This window comes from Arvicola amphibius, chromosome 4 (assembly GCF_903992535.2).
Source record: "Arvicola amphibius chromosome 4, mArvAmp1.2, whole genome shotgun sequence".
NCBI classification, from domain to species: Eukaryota; Metazoa; Chordata; class Mammalia; order Rodentia; family Cricetidae; genus Arvicola; species Arvicola amphibius.
Window position 1 is genome coordinate 5498208 of NC_052050.1, and position 27663 is coordinate 5525870.

At 46.3% G+C, this 27663-nt stretch overlaps 1 protein-coding gene across 2 annotated transcripts in view; it reads left to right on the plus strand.

The window, feature by feature from the left end:
- Positions 1 to 7014: 7014 nt before the first annotated feature.
- Positions 7015 to 27663, plus strand: part of Rnf157 (ring finger protein 157) — a 71620-nt gene continuing 50971 nt past the window's right edge. For both annotated transcript variants that reach the window (XM_038326941.1, XM_038326942.1), the window contains exons 1-2: positions 7015 to 7150; positions 21767 to 21885. In XM_038326941.1, coding sequence (XP_038182869.1) covers positions 7063 to 7150; positions 21767 to 21885 — 207 coding nt within the window. In that variant the 5' untranslated portion in view covers positions 7015 to 7062. The remainder of the gene's footprint in view (positions 7151 to 21766; positions 21886 to 27663) is intronic.

A 27663-nucleotide genomic window follows, 5' to 3' on the forward strand; every position in this document is an offset into this window, starting at 1 on the left:
CCTTTGATCTTCTAAGCAACCGCAGTTAAGTATTTATTTTGTTAGAGGTCTGGGCTGTCACTACACTGCCTCCCCCAGACTCCAGCTTCTCTTGGTAAAGAGAGACAGATGCTGGGCTCCGCGCCTGCCTGGTCCCTTTCCGTTGGTTGGAAGGGTGTGGAGGCAGATGAGTGGAAACTGAGCTGAAACATTAGTAGCACATTCTTTGCTCATTGGCTTTGCTGAGCAGAATGTGCAGCCCCAGGTGGGGTTAGCCCCAATCCAAAGGAAGCCAGGCCAACAATGAGGGAAGTGAAGACAGAAACGGACTGGAGTACAGAAACAAGCTTACAAGGTCTGGTATTTGATGGAAACCATCTGTCATGCCAATAAAGCAAACCAGAACTGACCTCCTAACTCCTGACTTCTCTTTGCGTCTCCTTTTATTCCCCACTCTCCGTCTCTGTGTTTCGCAGCGCATACATGCGGAGGCCAGAAAATAATCTCTAGGAGTTGATTATCTCCTTCCACTATAATGGTTCTGATGAGAGAGGGTTTCAGTTGGTAGACCAGGTTGGCCTGAAACTTACCACGTAGCTCAGGCTTTCCTTGAATTCCACAGAAATCTTGCCTCAGACTCCTAAGTGTTGGATTATAGACAGGAACTACCGTGTCTGGCTTCATCGAGATGTTCTCATAGATGTATTTGATTATATTCACCCCTAATTTTTTCAAAGTAATTCCTGAGTGGTGTGGGAGGTCCTTCTGCCTATGTGTTGCTTTTATTGGTTAATGAATAAAGAACTGGCTTGGCCTATAGCATGGGAGGAGGAAGGTGGAGTCAGAGAGAAGCCATGGAGCTGCCGGAGACAGACGTGTTGAAACTTTGCTGGTATGCCACAACCTCATGGTGATGCACAGATTACTAGAAATGGGTTAAATTAAGATGTAAGAGTTAGCCAATAAGAATTTAGAGCTAATGGGCCAAGCAGTGTTTTAATAAATATAGTTTCTGTGTGATTATTTTGGGGCTGAGCAGTCGGGAACGAACAAGCGGCCTCCTCCAACACCTAAGCAGAAATATTATCTGAGGACCCTCATTTTTCCAGCACCAGATGCCGGAGCAACAGGTCAGATACACAGCAAGGCAAGATGGGGACCATGATGCTAAGGGAAAGGTCTACCCTGGACGTCCACCTTGGAGGAGTCCCTGCTATTCAGCACTGTATAAACACCATTATTCACTTTGCTCTTGACTGGAAAAGTGAGTTAAGTTATAGACCCACCTGAGGTTTGCAGCCACTGGAGCAGAGAGTTCTGTGCTGGAGGACCAACCTGACAATGATACTTGTAAAAAGGGTGAATTCATATCTGACAAGAGACGAAATGGGATCCGGGTGTAGGGTGCATATTTGTAATCCCAGTATTGGGAGGTTGAGGCAGGATGATTTCTGCAAGTTCAAGGCCAGCCTGAGCTACATAGGCCTTAGTCAGAGGTTCCAAAGCCTTTAGGATAGCTACTGCCTGTGTTAGTATAGGCTGCTCACCTGAGCAAGATGCACAAATGGGTGTGTGTGTGTGTGTGTGTGTGTGTGTGTGTGTGTGCATGTGTAGACCAGAGAATAACCCCGGTATAGCCTCAGGAACACTGTCTACCAATGAGAGCTACTGTTTCTTTTTTTTTTATTTTTCGAGACAGGGTTTCTCTGTGGCTTTGGAGCCTGTCCTGGAACTAGCTCTTGTAGACCAGGCTGGCCTCGAACTCACAGAGATCCGCCTGCCTCTGCCTCCCAAGTGCTGGGATTAAAGGCATGCACCACTACCGCCCAGCTGAGAGCTACTGTTTCAAGGGAGGTGAAAAGCAACAGTATCTCTCCTTGGTCTGGAGTTCATTACATAGGTTAGGCTGTCTGGCTAGTGATCTAGGAATCACTTGTCTCCCCGGGACTCAAACAAGCCAAACAAGCACTTGCCACCATGTTGGGGGTTTTCTTTTTGTTTTTGTTTTTTTTGAGACAGGGCTTTTCTGTAGCTTTGAAGTCTGTCCTGGAACTAGCTTTTGTAGACCATGCTGGCCTCAAACTCACAGAGATTTGCCTGCCTCTGCCTCCCAAATGCTGGGATTAAAGGCGTATGCTACCACCACCCGGCTGTGCCGAGTATTTTTATGTGGCTTCTGGGAATCAAATTCATATTCCAGCTTTTGAGACAAGCACTCTACCAACCATATTTTCTTCCCAGCCCAATGTGGGCTTTAGCCAACAGAAGACAACCACCAAGGAAGGGAGCTTGTGTGTTGCTGGACAGATCTGGCTTTGGGAGACATCTGTGTTTCTTCAGCGGGACCCACCCCCTAATCTTCTGGCCCAGTATGAACTCTGACAGATCTCCTGAGGCGTGCATTACCTCCCTGGCCCTGCTGCCTGCAGAATGCTGTGCTCCAGGGCAGTATCTGTCAGCTCCTGCCTGCAGGCCCCAGTTCTTCCTGTTGGGGGAACTGTCGAAATGAGCACATATGTTGTGTGTGGAAAATGTTCATGTGGGTTGAAAGCAGGGCAGCCAAAAGGAACAAAATGGAAACTCAAAGGAACTAGTTGTCCTAGGGTTCGTTTGTCCTGCGTGTCCACCCTCTTTTTCTTTCTTTCTTTCTTTCTTCCCCCTAGACTATGACTGAGAAGGGTTTGGACCTAATTGAATTCTGGGCTTCTACTTCTGTCTTCCATGCCCAGGACCCTGGAAGGCTGGGTTCTCTGAGGGCGTTCTCTCAAGGAATGCTGAAAAATATAGGGGACTTACACAAATGAGGAGACATACTTGGTATTCACACATAATCTCCCTGCGCAGAGTTGGACCCTCCCTGGACCAGGTTTTCAAGTGAAAAGCATTTTTATAGCTCACCTGATAGCTGTCGCTTTTGGGTTTTTCCTCTCCTCTGAGTCTTCTCTCTCAGGCATTCTCCCTGGCCCAGATCTCCAGGGAGTGAACAGAAGGAAGCTAAGGAAGGTCCAGGGAGGAATGCAGGTCTCTGCAGCTCCAGGCCAGGCTCCTTGGAGAGATTAGCCGATTACCTCACCTTTGTCCTAGGCGCGGACTAAGTCTCTTTCCAAAACTTTATCAATGTGTTTAGTGCGTTTAGATCGTAGACGAGAATTCAAACTCAATTCATAGAAACCCTTGTTGATCCAGAACTTTCTCCAAAGTAGCTATCCCTTTCTTTTGCCCATCGTCACTTTCTATAAACAAGTCATTGGGGGCTGACATACAGCTCAGTTGGTAGCTTGCTTGCCTGCATCCACAAAGCCTTGGGTTCAATCTCCAACATCCCGAGCACTGAATAGACTGGACACGCTGGTAAACCTAGCACTTGGAAGGTGGAGGCAGGAGGATCAGAAGTTCAAAGTCATCCTGAGCTACATATGATATAGATATGAATAATTTGCATTGGTATGGATTTTAAGGTCAATTTTGTTATATGTATATGCATTTATGATCTTGATTAAGGTATTGTGATTGTGTATTTAAAAATGTAATGTATAGCTGGGCGGTGGTGGTGCACGCCTTTAATAATCCCAGCACTCGGGAGGCAGAGGCAGGCAGATCTCTGAGTTCGAGGCCAGCCTGGTCTACAAGAGCTAGTTCCAGGACAGGCTCTAGAAAATACAGGGAAACCCTGTCTCGAAAAGCCAAAAAACCAAAATGTAATGTATAATTAGGAAATAAATGGCTAATCATCAATAAGTCAAGCTTGTAGTCATGTTAGATTTTCTAGATGTGCATAGATATATTTCAGATAGTCATTCTTCATATCTTTCAAAGACTACAGAATATGGCATTTTAAGTGTTTTAATAACTTAGGGCTTTTCATGACAATGAGACACCTCTGCTCCTGGCAGCACCAATCTACTTCAAGAGGAATATGGGCATTGAAGAAGCTTCTTATGGAGTTTGATAGCCATTTGGGCAAGAAACTGCTCTTGCCTGGACTGATGCATAAACTGGACACAAAGAACCCACAGAGAGAGGACTGCTGAACTTGCCTAAAGGTGAGATGGTCTTTTGGGGTTCCTGATTCATAAAAGAGTCTGTGAGACATTCTGCAGGACACACAGAAAAGTGACTAAACTGTCTTTAAATTTTCCTGCTTCATGGAAATGTCTGCTGGATACTACGGGCCTGAAGGCCGAAAATGGATGCCCCAACGGTACAGAGGAACTTTGGGTGACTGTCCAGGCAGCGAGATGTCTCTGTCTTTTCTAGAGAAAAGTTTGGAAGTTGCTTATTTCTTGTTTGCTTAGGTAATATTATATCCTTCTGGAGTCTTTGATGGAGTTAAAGAATGGATAGTTATAGTTTTCCTTAGTTATGATAAAAGATAAAATAGATCTAAATATTGTAACTGTAATTCTTGCTTGATAACTGTTTTGTTATATGTAATTTTACTATGTTAAAGTTAAAGCGGGAAATGTTAAAGTTAAAGGGGAAATGATGGAGGAGAGTCATCTGTCTATGTATAACTTTCATTGGTTAATAAAGAAACTGCCTTGGCCCTTTAATAGGACAAAAAATTAGGTAGGCGGAGTAGACAAAATTGTGGGAGAAAGAAAGCAGAGCCAGACAGATGCCCGCGTGCCTCTCCTCTCCGAGACAGACGCAGGTTAAGATCTCTCCTGGTAAGCCACCCCTCGTGGTGCTACACATGCAAGAAAGGACCTGTATGTAGAGAAAGGAATATAGCTCCAGTTCCTTCCCTAAGATAAGTCTGGAAGCCTATGGTTAGGGCCAGGGGCTGCAGAGAGAGAGCTCCAAATTCTTCCAGGGAGTTCTGGGCCCTGGATGAGCGTGTCTGGAGCAGAGACTTAACCTCCCTCAGTATCAGCCAATATGAATGACAGGAAAGGGTTCCTGTCACCCAGGACACCTTGGAGAAAACCAAGGTGATTGTTCATAACTTTAGCAGAGTCAGTTGGTTACTACTAAGAAGATGAATGAAAATGCAGAATACACTTGGGAGGTAGAGGCAGGAGAATCGAAAGTTCAAGGTCAGCCTTGGTAACTGGAAGTACTAGGTTGAGCCAGAAGGTGGTGGCACATGCCTTTAACCCCAGCACTTAGGAGGCAGCGGCAGGAGGATCTCTGTGAGTTCGAGGCCAGCCTTGTCTACAGAGTGAGTTTCAGGACAGCCAGGCTGTAACACAGAGAATCCCTGTGTGTGTCGGGGGTAGTTCTGGGTCAGCATGAACTACAGGAGATCTGGTCTCAAAAAGTGGGGGCAGGTGGTAAAGGTGCCTGCCAAGCCTGATGAACTGAGTTCTATCCCCCAAAGCCACACAACTGAAGGAGAAAAGACTTCTGTAAGTTATCCTTTGACAAGCCGGGTGGTGGTGGCGCACGCCTTTAATCCCAGCACTCGGGAGGCAGAGGCAGGCGGATCTCTGTGAGTTCGAGGCCAGCCTGGTCTACAAGAGCTAGTTCCAGGACAGGCTCTAAAAAAGCTGCAGAGAAACCCTGCCTCGAAAAACAAAAAAAAAAAAAAAAAAAAAAAAAGAAAAAAAGAAAAAAGAAAAAAAAAGAAAAAAGAAAAAAAAGAAAAAAAAAGTTATCCTTTGACTGCTGGAATTATCTGGTGGCACAGGACACCCCCCACAGGACACAAATGTAACTAAAAAAAAAAAAAACCCAAAACTCAAACCACAGTCCCCTTGCAAACTCCACACAGCACACACACACACACACACAAACCAGGAGACAGCTAGAGCTATAAAACAACTTTACAAACCTAAACAAGGCAAGCGGTTACCCCAAACTACTCTGTGTGTTGCTGAGTATTGAAGTCATGCTGAAACAGTTCAAATTCTTGCTGACCAGTCTCCCCTCCAGGGAAACAAAAACAAACAAATAAACAAAAAAATTTCAAAACCTCATCAAACCCACAAATACCGAAATGTCTGTAATTAACTGAGCAATGACGTCTTCTGCATGCCCAGCTTCTGTTTCGTGGTGTGTGTGTTTGTGTGTGTGAGAGTGTCTGTCGGTCTGTGTGTGTGTGTGTGTGCGCGCGCGCGCGCGCGTACACAGAATCCCTAGGTCTGCTCTACCTAGGTCTGACCCCTTTTTGTTCGGGAACTCTTCACCCAAGGCCACACATAGGCCTTTCCAAAGTCTCCAAAGAACAGTTCAAGAGGGACTGGCTTGAAAGTGACAATCTTCAGTTGATGCTCGACCAAATCAAATCCCAAAGGCTATCTGAGCTGCCCAGGGAAGGGGGCACAAACAGCATACACAGAAGGGACGGCCACATCTTAGCAGGTCGCCCAGCCACCCACCCCCATGTAGTCTTGCTGACCATTTGGGACGCTGGATTGGCAGAGCACTTGGGGTTCTGGCGGGAGGGGCACGAGGGAGGTGGATGCTGCCCGTTGGGGTCTGACCTCGACAGATGCGGAGGAGGTGGGGCCCTGGCTGCCAGGGCGGGGCGGCTCGCTTTGGGATTCAGGGACAAAGGCGCGCGAGCTAGAGGCAGGCCTCCCCGGGGCCGCTGTGATCGAACCGGGAACCTGCTCGAGCCCGGAGGGGACCACGCTCCTTCCGCCTGACGCAGCCGGGGCCTCTCGGCCATGGTGGGACAGCTCTGGGAGACCCAGATGCTTGCCCATCACTGCCGCTGAGCCCCGGGTCGCGTCCGCGCCGCAGCCTCCACGCGAAGCACGCGCCGCCGGCTCCCACCGCAGCTCGCTTCCCATTGGCTGGTCGGGCCGCGGGCGCTTCCGCCCCGCCGTCTCATTGGCTGAGGTCGTCGCGGTCCCCCTCCCGCCCCTCCCTCGCTCTCCAGCCGCCGCTGACATCACGCGGCCTGAGGCGGCGGCGCCCCCCGGCTCAGCCCCGCAGCCCCCTCTGGGCAGAGGCGCCGCTGCGGTTCCCGGCGGAGAATGGTGCGCGCCCTGCAGGCCGCTCCCCGCCGCCTCCGCTGCTGCGCCTCAGCCGAGCGGGCCGCGGCGGGACGCCGACCCCCGCTTCGGGCGTGCGGCCGGCCGGCGCGCTGAGGCGCGGAGACGGTAGCCCAGCGACGCGGCGGTCGCAGCGGTCATGGGGGCCCTGACGAGCCGGCAGCACGCGGGCGTGGAGGAGGTGGACATCCCGTCCAATTCCGTGTACCGCTACCCGCCCAAGTCCGGTGAGGGCCGGGCGCGCGCCGCGGGGCCGGGCGGAGGGGAGGGCGAGCGACGCGGCGGTGGCCCGGACGGTCCCCGAGTCGGCCTCGGAGCGGGGCAGGTCGCGGGGGAGGGGGGAGGATGCAGGGCGGGGAGGTGTCCTCCATCCCGGACCCCGGCTACGGCGCGCGGGGGACTGCAGGTGCCTGCGGGGTCACCGAGGTCACGCTCCAGCGAGGACGGCCTCGGTGATCCTCTGCTCTGCGCCAGGGACGCGCGCCGCATGCCCGGGATGCAGCGTTGCAGCGACTGCGGGTTCGGAGAGGCATCCCTGATAGGCAGGCACCTGTGCCAGCTGTCGTCCCCAGGCTGCCTCATCCTGGCCGCTGGGACCGTTAGGAGTGGGTTTCTGCCGGCGTGCGGCGGTCGGGGGACAAACACGAACTTGCTCCTGCATTCCTTAGCTTTTTCCGGAGGCTGGGGGTAGTGGGGACGAAGTGAGAAGAAATGTATGGGAATTGGACAGAGTCACTTGGATTGGCTCTTTGCTAGTTGCTGGCAACGGGATGGCTGGGGACAGGGCAAAAGTGTTTTTCAGGCGCATGCCGTCCCTCGAAAAGGTGAATGAATGCCTTCCTTCATCCCCAGCGTCAGCATTGGCATTGCGGGACAGTTTTGACAGCAGAAGAGAGAGAATGACAAAGTAGTCGAATTGAGCAAAGGACAGCCGCTGAGCTGCTGGTGAATGACCCCGCTATCTATCCTTTTTAATTAATTAATTTTTTTACTTGCTGTTCTCAAGACCCTTGGGGACCCAAGCCTACCGCTTTCCCTCTGTCTTGAGGACCTGCTGGGGAGCTCGATGATGGCAGAGTGTGAGGTGCAGAATTGGAGAGGATTCCGCTTTCCCTTTGATAGGATAAAGACACGCTAATGAGTTGAGCTGGTTTCTCAGCAGTCCATCGGGTTTCTGCCAGGTGGAAGCTGGGACTAGACAATGAACCTGCCTCCCTGCCGAGTGTGTGCCAGCCGCTCTGGTGCTCGCTGCTTTTGTGCCAGAGAATGAGTGAGCCCTTGCAGTAAGATCTGCTGTAGACAGGTCTGAGATGAAGCTGCGGGTCCTTAGTGTTTTTGTTTTTTTTTTTTTTGTTTTTTTTTTTTTTCGAGACAGGGTTTCCCTGTAGTTTCTAGAGCCTGTCCTGGAACTAGCTCTTGTAGACCAGGCTGGTCTCGAACTCAGAGATCCGCCTGCCTCTGCCTCCCGAGTGCTGGGATTAAAGGCGTGCGCCACCACCGCCCGGCTGGTCCTTAGTGTTTTAATAAAGCTCTTGCTAATTATGACTGTACTTTTATCTCTTAAAAATACATCCTAACACCCTGGAGGCTGAGGCAGGAAGACTATTAAGTTTGGTGTCAGCCTGGGCTACACAGTGAGACTGTCTCGAACAAAATAAAGCCAACACGACAACAAAAAGGAAACTATAATTAGCCCCCCCCCCCCTTTATGGTGGTAGGATTACAAATGTCAGCCATTATACCTGACTTGCATTTTGTTTCTTAAAAACGAAATTATGCGGTAGTGTTTTTTTTTCCCCCTAAGCCACTCAGCTTTTATTGATCAGAATATGGATCATGTTTTGCTGAGCTTGGAGCTTTCAGTAGGGCTTGTTGCCTCAGGAGAACATTTGCCCTTCCTCCTCCATGGATGGGTGGAAATTAACGACGGTAGATGTTTGAAAGGCTGTTCCCGAAGGATGGTAGGAGAAATAGAAACGGTGTGCAATAGAGTAATGGACCTACCTAAAACCTTTTTGCTGAGATGGGGACTTGTTTTTGAGCCAGGCTCTCACACTGTTGGCTGGCTACTCGATGTGTAGCCTTGGTGAGCCACAAACCTGGGGCAATCCTCTTGCCAAACCTGCGCTGCCCAAATCCTAGGATTACAGGCTTGAGTCACAACATGTGGCTCCAAAGCTTTCTTCACTAACAGTCAGTGTTTAACAGTTCAAAATAATGCTCCCAATGTAGTGAAAATTCTGCTTGATCTCAATAAAAACCCGGAGTTAGATATTGGGATAAATCCTGAAAGATTAAAGAAGTAAAGGAGCTAGCTACTGGGGAGACCTTTTACCTCTACTGAATCCTCAGCCAAAATGGGCAAGATCCTGTCTCCATGAATCCTTGGACTGAATGCCCTGAGCTCCTGTCTCCTCCCACCCAGTCAAGTCCCTTCCTGTCTCCACCTTCCTAGTGCTGGGATTAAAGGTGTGAGCCACCACTGCCTGGCCTCTATGGCTCACTAGTGTGGCTGGCTCAGCCCTCTCATCTTCAGGCAAGCTTTATTTGTTACAACGACTTATTTAGCCGAGACTGACTTTTCCTTCCTTCCTTCCTTCTTTCCTTCCTTCCTTCCTTCCTTCCTTCCTTCTTTCCTTCCTTCCTTCCTTCCTTTCTTTCTTTTTCTTTCTTCCTTTCTTTTTTTCTTTTTTGTTTTTCAAGACAGGGTTTCTCTGTGTAGCTTTGGAGCCTGTTGTGGAACTCGCACTGTAGAGCAGGCTGGCCTCAGACTCACAAAGATCTGATCTGCCTGCCTCTGCCTCCCAAGAGCCACCACCACCTGGCTCAGACTGACTTTTGCAGCCAAGGATGGCCTTGAACTTCTGATTTTCTCAAGTGCTGGGACCAGATGAATTCACCACCAAGCTGAGTTTATTATGTTTGGACCCATAATTTCTTATATGCTAGGTGAACACTCTTACCAACTAAACTATACCTAACTAGGCACATCAAAATGTTTTGTTTGCTCTTTTTTTTTTTTTTGGTTTTTCAAGACAGGGTTTCTCTGCAGCTTTTTTTTAGAGCCTGTCCTGGAGCTAGCTCTTGTAGACCAGGCTGGCCTCGAACTCACAGAGATCCGCCTGCCTCTGCCTCCCGAGTGCTGGGATTAAAGGCGTGCGCCACCACCGCCCGGCTTGTTTGCTCTTTTTTTGAAAACAGTCTTTCTGTGTATTCCAGTTTGGCTTTAATTTTTCTGTTTTCTTCTTTCCTCCTTCTGATTAGATAGGGATTCAGTAGGTAGCCCTGGCTGACCTGGAACTCACTATGTAGGTCAGGATAGCCTTGAATTCAGAGATCTGTGTGTCTCTTCCTCAAGTTCTGGGGTTAAAGATATCCACTATGGCATCTAGTTTTTCTTTCTTTTTTCTCTTTCTTTTTTGAGACAGGGTCTTGCTCTGCGTTATAGGCTGACTTCAAACTGTCAATCCTGCCTCAGCCTCTTGAGTACCATGACTTGCTCAGCCTTAAACTTTAAAAAAAAAAAAAAACAAACAAACAAGTTCTATCTTTTTTTTCCCCCTTTGAGATAGGGTCTCTGTAATCGGAGGTTTCTCTGTTCTGTCCCATCCTGCTTTCCTGCCCAGCTTTATTCTGCCTTGCTATAGGCCAAAGCAGCCTATATTAACCGGTGGGAGTAAAACATACTCATAGAAAATAGAAGGGTTATCCCACAGCCGTCTCGCATAGCCCAGGCTGGCCTGAAACGTGTTATGTAGCCAGGTAACCTTGAACTTGAGGTTCTCTTATCTCGACTTCTTGAGAACTTGAATTGCTGGCTTGTACTACCGACCACTCCTACTTCCTGAGTCGTGTCCTCAGTACTGAGACTGCAGGTGTGAGCCAACAGACCTGTGATTTGGGACTCATATTTTGTTGTTTAGGTAGTGCTGGAGAGCAAACCAGGCCCTGGAGAATTCTGGCTGAGTGTTCTGTTAGAGAGTTATATTCTCTGACAGTTTTAGTCCGTGTGATTTTTATATCTGTTATGTCCCTGTGTTTTCCTTCACAGCAATATTTAGACTAGTGTCTGGACAGATCATTGAATATTATCACCTGGGCAAGTTACATATACAGTGGAAACATGGTGTCCTCTTTAAAACTTTTATGTTATTTTTGTTGTTGTTGTTGTTTGATACGGTTTCACTGCATAGTCCTGGATATCCTGGAAGAACAGACTAGCCTTAAACTCAGAGATCTGCCTGACTCTGCCTACCAAGTGCTGGGATTAAAGGGGTGCACCACCACCTCCCAGTTTATTTCATTGTTTTGTTATGTGTTTGTGTTGGGGTATGGTTGTGTGGGTTGGTGTGGCTGCAGAGGCACTGTATCATTTGAAGCTGGAGTTATAGGCATGTAGGCTGTTGTGAGCTACCCAGTGTGGGTGCTGAGAACTGAACCTGGGTCCTCTGCAAGAGCAGTATGGGCTCGTAACCAGTGAGTCATCTCTCTTCAGTTCCTGGCATCTTTGTCTTTCCTTCCTTCCTTCCTTCCTTCCTTCCTTCCTTCCTTCCTTCCTTCCTTCCCTTTCCTTTCCTTTCCTTTTTTTTTTTTTGAGACAAGATTTTACTATATTGATCAAAACTGTTAATCTACATGCCTCATGCTCTAAAGTAATGAGGATTACAGGTATATTATTGTACTTGGCTGTTTTAATATTTTTGCTAAGCTGGAATTTTTAGTTGTTGCAAGAGTGCTAGACACATAAAAAATTTAACAGCTAAGCACGTCTTCAAAAATCACTATTTAAGACAGGCTGTGGTGGCGCACTCCTTTAATTGCAGTACTCAGGGGCAGAAGCAGGCGGATCTCTGTGAGTTCGAGGCCAGCCTGGCCTACAGAGCAAGTTCCAGGACAGGTTCCAAAATTACCGAGAAACCTTGTCTCGAAAAAACAAAAACAAAACAAACAAACAAGAAAAAGAACGCAGACTAGCAGACTATAAGGTGATCAAACTTAATTAATAGGTTCTGACCTATTAATATGAATGCTTTTTCATACATGATGTTAGCCAGAGTTAATATCCCATACCAATAGAATAAACTAGAAAAGCTTCCTGATTGTATTAGTAGATTCAGACAAAACATTTGCTAGACCTTCCATTCATCTGTGATTTAAAAACAACACAGCTGGGCAGTGATGGCACTAAGGAGGCAGAGGCAGGCGAATCTCTGAGTTCCAAGCCAGCCTGGTCTTCAGAGCCGGTTCTAAGATGGTCAGGGCCACACAGAGAAACCCTGTCACCAAACCAAACCAAACAAAAACAAAAAAAAACAACAAAAACAAAACAAAATAATAAAACAACACTTGCCAAATTAGGACTAGAAAGGAACTTCCTCAAGCTGATGAAGGACATTCATAGGAAATACGCATCATGGTGATACTGATTACTTCCCTGCTAATATTGGGAGCAAGGTGTAAAGGGAGGCTGCTCGATGCTTCCCAGTAGCCCAGACCCAAATAATCACACAGAAACCATATTAATTACAACACTGTTTGGCCAATATCTCAGGCGTAATCCTAGCTAGCTCTTACATCTTAAATTAACTCATTTCTATTATATTTTACCACGAGGCTCATGGTTTGTTATCTCTTGCTTTTTGGACGCCTCTTTGACTCTGCCTACTCTCTCTGTATAGCTCTTCCAGCCTGGCTAAGCCATTGGCTGAAACAGCTTTATTATTTTTTTTTTGACAGCTTTATTCTTAACCAATGGTAATAAAATGTATTCACAGCATACAGAGGGGAATCCCACATCAGCAAGGGGGAAGAAATCTGCTTTTGACATTGATTTTCCTTCTTTTCCATGATAGAGTTTCATGTCTTCTAGACAAACGAGAAGGAATCCAGAGACAGTAGTTTCACCTGAAGCTAAGGAGTGGACAAGAGGAATGACTGCTAGTGGGTTTCTTTTAGTGTAGTGAAAACATTCTACAATTAGATAAAGGTAAATGTGCTCAGCCCTGAATATGCTGCAGACCACACACTATGTATTTGATTATATACAATATGTATACATATATATTCAGATCAAGTATGTATGCCTTTTTTTTTTTTTTTTTTTTTTTTTTTTTTTAGATGAGTCCTCATATCGCTCAGACTGACCTCGAACTTGCTATGTAAGTGAGGGTAGATCTTGATCTTGCTTCCACCTCCCACGTGCTGGGATTATAAACATGTATCATTGTACTTGGACTGTACCATTTAAATTAGGTGAATTATATGGTAGGAAGTTGCATTTCAAACCTAAAGGGAAGAGTTAAATGTAAAATCTTAGAAGACATAGAAACTATTTGATCTGGATTATTCAGAAAGTTAGAAATGATACCAAAAGGACAAACCAACGACATCTTTTGTTGTCTCAATGCTGGGGATCGAATCCAGGACTTTACAAATTCTGGGAAAGTGCTCTGCCGCCCAGCTATCTCCCCAGGTCTCAAAAGCACAAGTAAAAAAAATAAAATGGATAACTTGGATTCCTTCAAGATTAAAAACACATTTGTAGTAGAGGCTGAAGAAATGGTACAGTGGATAAAAGGACTCTGCTTTTCCTGAGGTCCCAGGTTCGATACCCAGCACCCACAGCAGGAGGCTCACAGTCATATGTAATCAGCTCCAGGGGCTCCAACATTGGCTTTTGTGAACTCCAGTGTTAGACATTTCTCTTAGACAAGCTTCTCCGCCAACACAATTCCAATCAAACTGATTAAAAGATGCCCATGTTTAATGAAATGCTCCCAGGTAGCTCTGGGGAAAGCATGGAGAGGGAAAGAGAGGAAAGGGGAAGCCACGCGAAACCCAGAGACCATGTGTTCATTCTCTGGGGACAGTTTAAATAGCCTGTGGGAGTGGTCTTGACCTTCCCTGGGGAGGGAATACCATTTGGCAGGCTTTCTTGACCCTCCCTGGGGAGGGGTCACCATTTGGTGGGCTTTAGACTGAGGCAACTCCCAGGGGAGGGAGCTTATTCCAGTAACTGGAGTGAAGCTCCCAACCAAACAATCTGGACTTTTTGTATAAAGGGATGTTAGGGAGTTGAGGTGATGCTTTCAGCCAAACACAATACTCACGTGCACAAACTGATACAGACACTCCCACATAATGCTCTTTCGGGGGACCTGAGTTCAGTTCCCAGCACCCACAGCAGAGGGCTCACAACCATCTGTAACTAGCTCCAGGGGATCCAGTACTCTGGTCTTTGCTCACATGCGCATACCCACACACAAACATAATTTAAAATATTAAAAATATTTTTATAAACACATTGAAGAGATGAGAAGACAAGATATTACTATGGAAATGCAACTGGCAGTCTGGGGGCAGTGATCCCTGGAAAGTGTAGTGACGGAAATTCCACAGAAATGTTACTGAGGAAGAAGGCATGGTGGTGCTGCCTGTAGTCCCTGCGTGCAGGAGGTGGAGGTGCCAGGATCAGGAGGAGTTTAAGGCTGTCTTTGTCTGCGTCTGCATAGCCAGTTGGGGGCTATGTACGATCCTTTCTCAAAAGACACCAACTTCTGTGAGTTCAAGGCCAACCTGGTCTATAGAACAAGTTCCAGGACAGTCAAGGTTACAGAAACCCTATCTCAAAAAAAAAAAAAAAAAAAAAAAAAAAAAACCAAAACAAAAGCAACAAAACCAGCTTCAATGAGATGCCGCTTTATACCCTCTGGGATATGCCTAAAATGAAAAAGGCTGACACCATCAAATGTTAAGAATGCAGAAAAATTAGAACCCTCATGAATTGCTGAGGGAAATGGGAAATGGTACAGCTCCTTTGGGAATTTGGCAGTCTTTTAAATGTCAACCATGGGCTAGTAAGATGGCTCAGTGGATGAAGATACCTGACATCTTGAGTTCAAGCCTAGGTACCCACAGAGTAGAAAAGAACTAACTCCCCTATTGCCTTTTGAAGTCTATACATAAGCTATGGCACAACTCTGAGCATGCGTATGAAAAAATAAAACTATAAAATGTAATTCATTGTTAAACATGAGTTTAGCTTACGAGCTATCAATTCTGCTCCTGCAATCAGTTCAAAAGGAATGAAAATAGGGACTGGGGAGATGGTTCAGTTGGTAAGTGCTCACCAAGCAAGCCCAAGGACCCAGGTTCAGATCCCTAGCACCCGTGTAAAAAGCCAGGCAGGAGATATGTGTAATCCCAGCACTGAGGAGGCAGAGGTAGGTGGATCCCTGGTACTCGGTGACAAACCCCGCCTAGCATACTTGGAGAATTCCAGGCCAGTGAGAGGCCCAGTCTCAAAAGACAAAGCCATATTCTGTTCAGAATAAATACATTTTTAACTTTTCTCTGGAGATTTTTGTCGACTGCAATGCACACAAAATAAATAAGTAAACAAACAAATACTTTGGAAACCTATGAATTATTCGTGAAGATTTCCATCAACAAAAGGTATATAACTCAGTGTCATCCTCAAGCCTTAAGGCACCTTTGCCTATGTCACAGTGACCAGAGTGGACCCTGTGGACCGAAGAGCTCAGTGACAGAAGACAGACCGTGGCTGAGAATCAGTCGGAGCAGAGAGAGAGGAGCAGTGTAGATGGATGCAAACTTCCCTGCGCTGCATAAGTACGTGCACACGGTCTTAGCTGTGTTGGTTTGTGTGTACCCAGGGCTTACAGCCTTAGGGCATGAACCTGTTTGGCTTTTCCTTTCCTGTGCTGCACTGTGGAAAAGAGGGACAGTGCCTGAGATGACAAATGCTCACATTGACAAAGCCCAGGGAACGTTTCCCTTCAGGCAGAGGCAAATAAAAATTGCAAATCAGACCCTCTAGTCTCATTTTGTTTTCTACACCAAACCACAATCTTTTGTTTTAAGTATCTAGTGGAAGGAACAGTACGTTCAACACACACTCCTCGTCCAGAGTAAAATGGGAAATGAAACAGACTGAAGACCGCACTGCATCTGAAACTAGATAGAAAGTTTAGACCAAGAGATGTTTCAACACATAATTACTATGTAACATGCCAGAGAGCAAAACACGTCCCGGTATGTTTAGACCCCAAGTAATCGTGCTCTACTTATTGTGGTGAAATTCTAAACCCAAACCTTCAAACTTTCTTGAGTCATGAAAATTTTATATTGTATAGGACAGACATATGTAAACAGGTGGAGTTTTTCTTTTGTCCCGACCGCCTGATCCCAAATAAGCACACAGAAGATTCTATTAATTACAGAATGCTCAGCCTATAGCTCAGGCTTATTACTAACTTGCTCTTACAACTTAAATGAACCCATTTCTATTAATCTATATTTTGCCATATCATTTGTGGCTTTACCTGTCCTCTAGCATCTTGCTTCACCGGCAGCTGGCTCCCATCCCCAGACTCTGCCCTTCTTTCTCCCTGTATTTTCAGTTTGACTTTCCCACCTAGTATTATTTTGCCTTCCTATAGGCCAAAGCAGCTTTATTGTCAGCCAATGAGAGTATACATATTACAGTGTATGGAAGGATTCTCTCACAGCAGACATATAAATAATTTTAGGTTTTAGCCACTGCTTCATGCTAATAGTTCTTGCTGAGAAACCTTTTCTTTGTTTATTTTTTCTCATTAAGGTTGCATCATAAGCAGATACCCTGCCTGTAAGTGGAAAATATTAATCTTGCTATTAACTTTTGGAATAATCAAGTTATATACCTGATTATTCCAGTAAATGGGACTGTATTTAAAAATAACTTTTTACGTAATGTAGCTCAACAACAAAGCTCAATAAATTTAATATGGTCACAGCTGGTAAATGCCAGCATTGGGATAAAATCTAGCTCTCTCTTAAGCTGAAGCCTGTGTTTTGTTGACTTTATTGCAAAACAAATAAATAAAACCAAATCAAAAAAAAATTGGAAGAGGGTAGTTGTTAGCTGCCACAGCACTTGGTTCAATTGACTAATCACATAACAGATGTTTTAATAAATAACAAAGAAGGATGGTTGATGATCAGGTTTCAGAGGCGATGGCTTGAGAATGAAAGGGATTAATCAGTTGAACCAGGGGCTGCAGCAGCTTAAGAACTGCCCTCTTCCTTTTTTTTTTTTTTTTTTTTTTTGCTTTGGTTTTATTTATTTATTTTGTGATAAAGCCAGCAAAATACAACTTTCACTTAAAACAGAGCTAGATTTTATCCCAACGCTGGCACCTCCCAGCTGTGTGACCACATTAAGTTTATTGAGCTTTGTTTTGAGCGGCCTTAAGAACAGAAGGACTAGCTGGATGTGGTGGCGCACACCTCTAACCCCAGCACTCAGTAGGCAGAGGCAGGTGGATCTCTGTGAATTTCAGACCAGCCTGGGCTACAGAGTGAAACTGTGCCTCAAACAAAACAAACAACATCCTGGTGAACCATGAACCACTGCCAAATATCAGCACACAGTTCTAATCCTAGCACGAGAGGCAGTTTTTGTTTATTGAAACAAGGCCTTGCTAGACAGTTCTGAATGACCTGGTACTTAACTGTGTGCCCAAAGCTAGCCTTGAAATTAGAGCAGTGCTCCTCCCTCAGCCTCTCAGAGCTGGGATTGCAGTTGTCGTGCAGGAATGAGAATGGACCCCACAGGCTCATATACTTGAAAGCTTATGTCAATCAGTTGTTGGAGTGTTTGGGAATGATTTGAAAGTGTGGCTTTGCTGGAAGGGGTGTGGCTGTCACCGGGAATGTGAGGTTTAAGAAGCCTTTGCCAGGCCCAGTATCTCACTCTGCTTGCTACCTTGATTCCTATCAGCAGGTAAAGCTCTCAGCTCCTGCCCCAGCACCATACCTGCTGTTTCCCACTATGATGATAATGGACTAGCCCACTGAAACTGAGCAAGCCCCGATTAAAGGCTTTCTTTTGTAAGAGTTGCCATGGTATCTCTACACAGCAGTAGAACAGCAAGTAAGACAAAGGTGTTGGCCACCATGCCTGGTGAGGCAGTGGGATGGTGCCAGGCACACTGGAATGCTTTGGAGGGCAGAAAAAGGTTCTCAACTGGACTTGTGGTGATAGTTACCAAAACGACCGAGTTGTGCAAGGCATGAATTCCGTACTGGGTGTGTTACTTCTCAGTAAAGCCATTAGTCTTTCTGAATAAAATAAAGATCTTGATCTTTAAAAGGACGGAATTAGAGGGCACAAATGGCATTGAGGGTAGACTTTAAAAGCCGGTTACAGAGTCCTGGGCTACTTGAGCCCAGGGTAGATAATAGCATTCATCATGGCCTGGAGACTGGAAATGTCTTTGAGAGATTAAGAGACTGACAGATAGCTTAGTCGGTCGGCAAGCCGTCTTCCTAGACTGGTATCGAGAAGTGAAATTTGGCAGGTAGTCCAGGTGTGGGGTGTGGATGAATGCATACACCTGTCCCCCCAGCACTTAAGAGTGGTGATGGGAGGATGGAGAGTTTGAGGCCAGCCTGGGCTACTTCAGACCCACCATGGGTACACAATGACGTCCTGTTTCAGAAACAAACAAAACAAAACCAAAAGAAATGTCACACAGGAAGGAGCCAAAAGAAGAGCAAAACTAACTTAGAAAGATTTTTCTTGTTGGCTTGTTTTTTGAGACAGGGTTTCTCTGTGTAGCCCTGATTGTCTTGGAACTCACTCTGTAGATCAGGCCAGCCTCAAACTCAGAGATCTGCCTGCCTCCACCTTTATAAGACAATCAATCCCCAATAACCTCCTGCCCCACATTCCTGCCTTACTGCTGCCAGGACCTACACTGAATGCATGCTGTACAACTCTAGATACCAAGCTGGCTTTTTCTTGCTTTTGTTTTTGGGCTATTTTTTCTGTTTTCTTTTTCTTTTTTTTTTCTTTTCTTTCCCCTTCCCCTTCCTTCCTTCCTTCCTTCCTTTCTTTTTTCGAAGCAGAGTATCTCTGTGTAGCCCTGGCTCTCCTGGGACTCACTGTGTAGACCAGGCTAGCCAGGAACTCACAGAAATTCGCCTGTCTCTGCCTCCTAAATGCTGGGATTAAAGATGTGCGCACCACCACTTAACGTTCCCTATTCCTCTTGGGGCAAGGCACTCTCCATATTAAATGAACGAACAAATGAATAGCTTGTCTTGTCTTCCCAGGGCTAAGGGTGGAACCCAAGGCCTTGCAAAGATGTTAGGTAGCTGAGCTACATCTCAGCTTTTAGGTTTTTTCGTTTTGCTTTTTTTTCAGACTGGATCTCAATATGTAGCTTGGACTATATAGCTATAGGCACATACCACCACACCCAACCAGAATCTTCTTTTCTAATTTCATCTGATGTGTAAGAAATATTCAGTCTCTGCTGTATAGGAAACAGTAATGGCTCATTTTATTTGAGAAGACTGTCTTCTACTAAAGGCCACCAGGCACGTCCCCTCTATCAATTATGCGCTTGGAAAATAGGGCCAGCAAGTGCATGTCATAAATAATGGATAGTGATGCTGTCCTGGGACGCACTGCGTGGTGCTGTCCTGGGACGCACTGCGTGGTGCTGTCCTGGGGCACAGTGCGTGCTGCATCGCATTGCATGCTGGGTCACTGCAGCCAGACTGTGTTTCTAGGTTCAGCTGGCTCCTTCAAGATGCAGCTCAGGGTTGCTTTGATTCGGGTACTGCCACTCTGTGCACATGTTTTCCTGAGTGTTAGTTTGAGAACTACCTCACGCTTTGGGGAGTGGTCTTAGCCACATGGTTGAGTTTAATAGGCCTTTCTGGACTAAAGCTCCATGTTTAGAAAGTAAAATCTGAATGTCCAGTTCCGGTTTTCTGTTACAGATGTCTTCTCCCTCTTCCTGTGGCTTCTCTGTAGCCAAAAATGCTAAAACACAGTTTTTCAGCTTGCTGAAAAATCTCAAAAATCACGGTTGACTGGGAGTTTAGAGTATTCCTAGCTGTATTACACATAAGGCTTTGTGGCTTCCTAATTTCTTTGTGTTAATTTGAGAGTGGGGTGTATGTGAGAATTGGCAAAGATTTCTAAGGTTTGAATCCTCTCTGGGGATAGTTTGCCTTCGAGTCAGATTAGAGGAATTTGAGGGTGCAGGGTGTGGCACCACATACCTGTAATCTTAGCACTTGGGAAGCAGAGGCAAGAGTTCAAGGCCTGCGTCAGCTACTTTAGCAAGTTTGAAGCCGTCCTAGGCTACGTGAGACCCTATCTCAAAAACAACTCAAAACAAACAAACAAAAAGCCCAAGAAGTTTTGAGTAAGAGGAATTTATGTCCCTGTCAAAGTTAAAACACACAACTAGATCAGAGGTTCTCAACCCAGCTAATGCTGTGACCTAAAACAGTTCCTCGTGTTGTGGTAACCCCTCAACCATAAAATTATTTTCGTTGCTACTTCTAACTGTAATTTTGCTACTGTTACATTTTGCAATGCAAATATCTGTGTTTTCTGATGGTCTCAGGTGACCCATGACCCATGTGAGACGGTCATGACCTACAGGTTGAGAACCATTGCATTGGCTGCTTGCGAGTGTCCCTAAGCTTCGTGTATTTACTGTTGAGGTGATCTCACTTTGTAGCTCAGACTGGCCTTGAACTCATGCCTTTGTCTCTCAAGTGCTAGGATCACAGGTACACGCCCTCATGCCTAGCTGCTTCCCTTGTGTAGTGTGAGTGTGAAGAGCCTTCACTGGCAGGATTATGGAGGTATGGAAGTGCGGACAGGCAGGTGCTGAGACTTCTGTGTGTGGATTAAAAGATCCAGGCAAAGATGATTTGTGTGTGTAAATATGATTGATACTGGTAGTTAAGATTCTCAGATGCACAGGAACCACCTCAAGTTGATGTAGGATACTCAGGACCAACTGAGCCTGGTGGTATACACCTGTAATCCTAGCACCTGGGAGGCTGATCAGGAAGATCATGAGTGCTAGGCCTGCATGGACTACATGGAGTGGAACTCTGTTTCAAAAAACAAACGGGCTATGGTAGTGGTGCATGCTTTCAGCCCTGGCACTTAGGAGGCAGGTGCAGGCAGATATCTGCGTTCCAGAGCAGCCTGCTCTACACAGTCAGTTCTAGGCCTGCATGGGTTACACAGAGTGACACCCTGTCTCAAACAAAAACAAAACCAAGTAGCAGCTAGGGAGCTAGCTCAGTAGGTAAAGTGCTTGCTATGTAAGCATGAGACCCTTTAGTTCAGTCTCTTGAACCCCGTGTGAAAAACTGAGCGTGATCTGCTTGTAGATTAAGCAGTGGGAAGGTGGAAACAGGTGAATCTCTGGACTCACTGGCCAGCCAGCTAGTCTAGTTGGTGAGCTGCAGGTCCCAGTGATATTGATCTCTGGCATTTCACACACACACACACACACACACACACACACACACACACACACACAGAGTGTATACCCCACACACATATTGTACACCCCATATACACATTGTATATCTATATACACACAGTATACACCCCACCCAAACACACAGTGTATACCCCCCTACACAGTGTATACCCCCAACACATAGCATACACCCATCCAGACTACCAGTAGCAGAATACAAATAGGTTCATCTGTGGGCAATCATGGACTTTCCTGCCTTTTGGTTAATGGTATTTTTAGATCAGGGTGAGGATTCAAGCTTGTTACAAGAACAGTAGTGACCTCTTTTGTCTGTTGTTTGGGGTTGTCTGATATGGTTTTGCTGCTTTTGTGCCATGCTCTGAAATTAGGAGGAGAAAATGATCTGATTCTTGTTTGAAGTCTTAGCCTCTTTTTTTTTTTTTTTCTGACAGCTTTTTTTTTTTTTTTTTTTTTTTGCTCCGTCCAGCCTGACATCATCTGCTCGGCTGATTCTCTTTGTTTGTCACCCTCCAGGCAGCTATTTCGCCAGCCACTTCATCATGGGAGGAGAGAAGTTTGATTCCACACATCCAGAAGGTTACCTGTTTGGAGAGAACAGCGACCTGAACTTCCTGGGAAACAGGCCAGTGGCGGTAGGGGTATAATCTTTTTACTGACTGTGACGCTTGCGCTCAAGTGACCAGTTCCATCAGCCCTGTGACAAACAAGTTTGTCGGTGCAACAGGGGGCTTGAGGAACCAGGTGTGCCCAATAGGCTGGGGGAAGCCCAAGATAAGTTGTTGCAGTCTGGGGCGGGGTGGGTTGGTGGGGGCCTAGTCTCCGAGCTTGGAGCTTTCCCGAGGAACCATCCTTTGCCATAAAGAGCCCTGGCTGGTGCCCTTGCTTGCCCTCCCTCATGGCACTTAGCGCCCAGCTCCTATTTGTTTGTCACCTCCTCTGTTTATTATCTGCCTTCCTCTTTTAGAAAGCAAGGGCTGTGTTTACTGTTGTGCTCTAGACTAACAGAAAGCCGGGTACAAAACGATAAACCTTGGTCAGTGTTTGCTGAGTGATGGAATGAAGCTCCCCTGGTTTCTGAGTTGCACGCAAGTGTGCACTTGGGAGGCTCAGGCGAGAGGGCTACTGTGCGCTAAAGGCCATCTTAGGCTACATCAGTGGTTCTCAACCTGGGGGTCAAAGGACCCTTTTACAGGATCACACAGTATCAGATATTTACTTTATTGTAATTAGCAAAATTACAGTTATGAAATAGTGAGATCCTGTCTCGAAACAGAAAATGAAAACAAAATAGAATATACTTTTCTTCTTCTTCTTCTTCTTCTTCTTCTTCTTCTTCTTCTTCTTCTTCTTCTCCTTCTCCTTCTCCTCCTCCTCCTCCTCCTCCTCCTCCTCCTTCTCCTTCTCCTCCTCCTCCTTCTTCTCCTCCTCCTCTTCTTCCCCCTCTTCCTCTTCCTCCTCCTCCTCCTTCCCCTTCCCCCTTCCCCTCCCCCTCCTCCTCCTCCTCCTTTTCTTGGTTTTTTAAGACAGGGTTTCTCTGTGTATCTTTGGCTGTCCTGGAACTCACAGAGATCCACCTGCCTCTTGCCTCTGCCTCCCTGAGTGCTGGGACACACCTGGCTGAATACACCTTTCTTAGCCATTTGCTCATCTTATTCCTCAAACCTTCTGCTGTCCTCTCTCGAAGTCCTGAGCGACAAGGGCTATGGTACGGCCACTGCAACTGGCTCAGTAGCAGGAGCCTACAGAAGAGCCGCCAGTGGGGGCTGGAGAGATGGCTGATCTTCCAGAGGACCCAGGTTCAGTTCCCAGCAGTCACAGGGCAGCTTACAACTGTCTGTAATTTCAGTTCCGGGGAACCTGACACACTGCCACAGATTTATATGCAGGCAAAACACTGATGCACATAAAAATAGATAAACAAATAGATAAATCTTTCTTTTTTTTTTTTTGGTTTTTCGAGACAGGGTTTCCCTGTGGTTTCTAGAGCCTGTCCTGGAACTAGCTCTTGTAGACCAGGCTGGCCTCGAACTCAGAGATCCGCCTGCCTCTGCCTCCCGAGTGCTGGGATTAAAGGCGTGTGCCACCACCTCCCGGCTGTTTAGATAAATCTTTTTTTTTTTTTTTTAAATATTTATTTATTTATTATGTATACAATATTCTGTCTGTGTGTATGCCTGAAGGCCAGAAGAGGGCACCAGATCTCATTGCAGACGGTTGTGAGCCACCATGTGGTTGCTGGGAATTGAACTCAGGACCTTTGGAAGAGCAGGCAATGCTCTTAACCACTGAGCCATCTCTCCAGCCCCATAGATAAATCTTGAGAAAACAAAACAAACAAAAACAGAGAAGTCAAGTTGCTCTTGAGTGGTCTCTGTGTGCTAAGGAAGCCCAGACGCTGTTCTCCACCTGAAGACCTTGCAGAAAGAGGACTCGGTGTTACTGAATGCTGCCATGATGATGGACAGGTGCTACATCTCCAGGCCTCAGAGGGCCATTTTATTTTATTGGTTTTTGAGACAGGGTCTCTATTATGTAGCTGACTGTCTTGGAATTCATTATGTAGACCAGGCTGGTCTCAAACTCACTGAGGTCCACCTGCCTCTGCCTCCAGAGTGCTGGGATTAAAAGTGGACTACCAAACCCAGCCTTTTTTTTTTTTAAAAAAATTGTTTCACTTGGTATAGTGAACTTATTTATGTGGAATAGGGCACTCATGGCAATCTTTCTGCCTTGACCTCCTGAATGCAGGTTTGGAAGCCTAAGCTTCCACATCTACCTGTCCTGGGACTTCCTGTCGCTCTCCTTTTATCAGCGAGAGACCTAAGGTTCTGAAAGTCGAGCAATGGTAGCAGCTAGTGTGTAGGAACTGTGTCCTTGGTCCTGGGCCCTCTGCAGATGTTTGACATAAACTTTTTCTCACCATCTCATAAGTAGGTCTTCCTTCCTAAAATCAGTTCTTTCCGTTGCCTCTTGCTGCCTCTGAAATTCTCTCATCACAAAGCTGCCATGCGAGTGGGACAGATATAACACACTTACAGGAAGTGTTAGGAGGAGGGAAGCTCCAGAGCCACTGAGTTCTGCAGGAGCTGAGAGCGGAGGGAGTGCTGTGATGGATTGCTAGGCTGCTGTGCAGAGGGACTGGGGTGGGGCTTTGAGAACTGTTGACTGGGTGGGTGGGAAAAGGGTTCTCACCTGGAGTGAGGCGCCAAGTGTGTGTCTAAAGGCATTCCTGTATTTGTAGACTTGACAAACATTTACTGCGTGGCCACCAGGTGCCAGGTACCGTGTGGTATGTGCTATAGACACAGGCTGACGTGACCGCCCTTGTTCTTCCTGAAACAAGTAAGGGAGACAGCTGGCCTATGGCAAAGACAGTGGAAGGGTGGGTGGGCTACGCTACCTGGGAGGTTTCATTCCTCAGGCTGTGGGGAAGACTAAAGAATTTGAGCTGCTGAGTGGCTTGGAGAAATTATGTTTTTAGAAGAGCGCCCTGGTAATGGACTTCTCTCTGAGCTTTACTTTTAGTTTTTTTGAGACAGGGTTTCTCTGTGAAACAGTCTTGGCTGTCCTGAAACTCACTCTGTAGACCACGCTGGCCTTGAACTCACAGAGCTTCACCTGCCTCTGCTCCACCATTGCCTGGCTTAAGCTTTAATTTGAAAAGGTTGTGTTGTTGGTAGCGATAGTTTTCATCTTTTCTGTCTTGGGTGACCCCTCTTCTACTCTGTGGTACTGCTTCCATAGTACTAAAATCAAGGTGCAGCCAAGCGTCTGCTGCACAGCTGACATTACAGTCTCTAGAAGATTTTCACAAATTCAAGGCCAGTGTGGGCTGAATGGCAAATTCTAGGCCTATCTAGGCCTGTCTGTGCTATGTAAGAAACAGCACACACACACACACACACACACACACACACACACACACAGAGACACACTTCTGCTTCAAATCAGGTTATAACAGATGAGGACACTTCCTGACTCACCAAGTCAATTTAGAAAATGGACTTGGTGTCTGAATCATCTTCCTTTTTTTCTGTTTTCTTTCCTCAAATGTGAGGTGTGTGTGTGTGTGTGTGTGTGTGTTATTTCTTACACAGCACAGACAGGCCTAGATAGATATGCACATGTGTGTGTGTGTGCGCGTGCACGTGCACGCTCTGGCTATAAAGGTGACTTACAGGGCTGGAGAGATGGCTCAGTGATTAAGGGCAATGACCGCTCTTCCAGAGGACCAGGGTTCAATTGTCAGCACCCACATGACAGCTCACAACTGTCTGTAACTCCGTTTCAGAGGATCTGATACCCTTACACCAATGTGCATAAAAATAAATACATCTTTAAAAAAAGATGACGTACAGATAAGCAAGAGCTCCTTTCATATAGGCTAATGCATGGTGGCATACTTTCCCAAAGGTGAGTCACCTTGTTTACACCTCCGTGGAGGCCCCTGAATGACTGAGCTCTTTCTGAATTACTAGGTAGCAGCCTTGACCTTTAAGTATGAGGTCCCTCCCTGCCAGGGAGTATTATTGACATTGTTGTTCTTGTTGGTATGTTTTTGTAGCAGTCATTATTAAGTATGTTTGATACTGAACAGAAATTTTGTTTTTAATCATATTAAGTTGGGTGTGGGGTTCCATGTCTGAAAGCTGGCACGTAAGAGGCTGAGGTGGGAGGATGTCAAGTTTGTGGCCAGTCTGGGCTACATATGGAGACACTTTCAAAAAAACTAGCAGGCCAGCTGTGATGTCTCACACCTGTAACTCCAGCACTTGGGATGCAGAGTCAGGAGAATTGTTGTGAGGCCAGACTGAGCTGCAGTATGAGACATTGTCTGAGAAATAAAATAAAATAAAAATACTATACATCATGTGTTTTCTTTCTCTCCCTACATGACATTTGCTAATAATAATGACCCACATGTATTGAACCCTTTCTACCTTGTCAGGCTGGTGGTTCTGAGTACTACATGTGTGTTATCTCATTTTGTCCTCAGCCTAATGAGAAAGGCACTCATTAGGACTGCCAAGCCTGTTCGGGAGCCGTCAGAATTTGATCCCACTGTCTACTTCAGAGCCCTAGCTCTCTTCTGTTTTTGTCATAAGGTCAGTTTACCCAGTCCTCTCTGAGTCCTGGCCATGATCTTTTTGTGTGGGTTGGATCACCAAGAGCATCTGTGGGTTTGGTGGATCTCTAAAAGGATCAAGAATTGCCATGCCCTCCTGGAGCGCCTCCTGGAGCATTCCCTCCCAGAGCGAGTATGTGGTATGTAATTCCATCTGCTGAGCTGACCTCTGGGCTTTGCCATGGATGCTCTTTATGTTTGATTAGGGGACATCCTGAAACTGAGAGTAGACACGGAGCTTTAGTTCTGAAGAAATGACTTCTACTCTCAAGTGACAGGACTGGGTGTCAGCTAGTGAGTGTCAGGTTACAGAGCAGAGGACAGCCTTTTAAAGCCCTCCAGCAGCAGGGGCAAGAACCACTCCTCTTTCCCAGGACGGCGGGGGGGGGGGGGGGGGGGGAGGGCGGGGCGTGCAGAGAAATGTGTTGAAATGAATCGTCATGTTGAAATAGAAATGCCACAGACCTCCTGGCTCCCGGAGTTTGTAGGATCTAACATGTGTTTCCTGTCGTTTCCGAATGGGCAGCTGAAAAGCCTTCCCTCTGCCCGAGCTCGCTGTGGCTCTTACTGGAGTGCCAGGGATGGAACACTTAGAATACTTCATCAGGGCAAAATGTTAATCAATTCTTCAGGGTCAGATCTGAATGAATGAGCAGATGTATCTACAAAAAGATGGCTGAAGAGAGTGGGAATCAAGATTTAAAGTCTTATTTAATCTTGCCATGAAACCCTATGACCTTGGTAGGTCCCAGATTGCTCTCTCATAAAGTGGGACTGATTCTGACTTTAGAGGACTGTAATGCTTGGCAGATGCCTTGGGGCTGCTGGATGAAAAGCAGCCTGGAATAGTGATGGCTAACTTTGCAGCATTTCAGCCAGGTACCTCTCCAGCTGCTACTCATTGTGGGTGGATGGACCGTCCACTGTATTTTACTTTGTTACTGGCTTATCTTTACAGTGCTCATATTAAACACATGGCCTCATGCACATGAAGCACTGATCTGCACCCTTAGCACATATATAATTGGTTGAGGTACTGGTTGGAATTTTTGTTTGTTTGTTTGGTTTTGGCAGGGTCTTCCCGTGTAGCGCAGGCTGACCTCAAACTCAAGATACTCCTGCTTTATCTTTAAAGAGGTGGGGTTACTAGTGTACACCCGTATTCCCAGCCTCTTCAGTGCCATATTAAGTGATACCCAGGGGTCTGAAGGTCTCTGGGAACCACAGGGGAGAATCAGTAAAGACTGTCCCTGCCTTGGAAAACGCAGGCCGAGCAGGAGCTGCA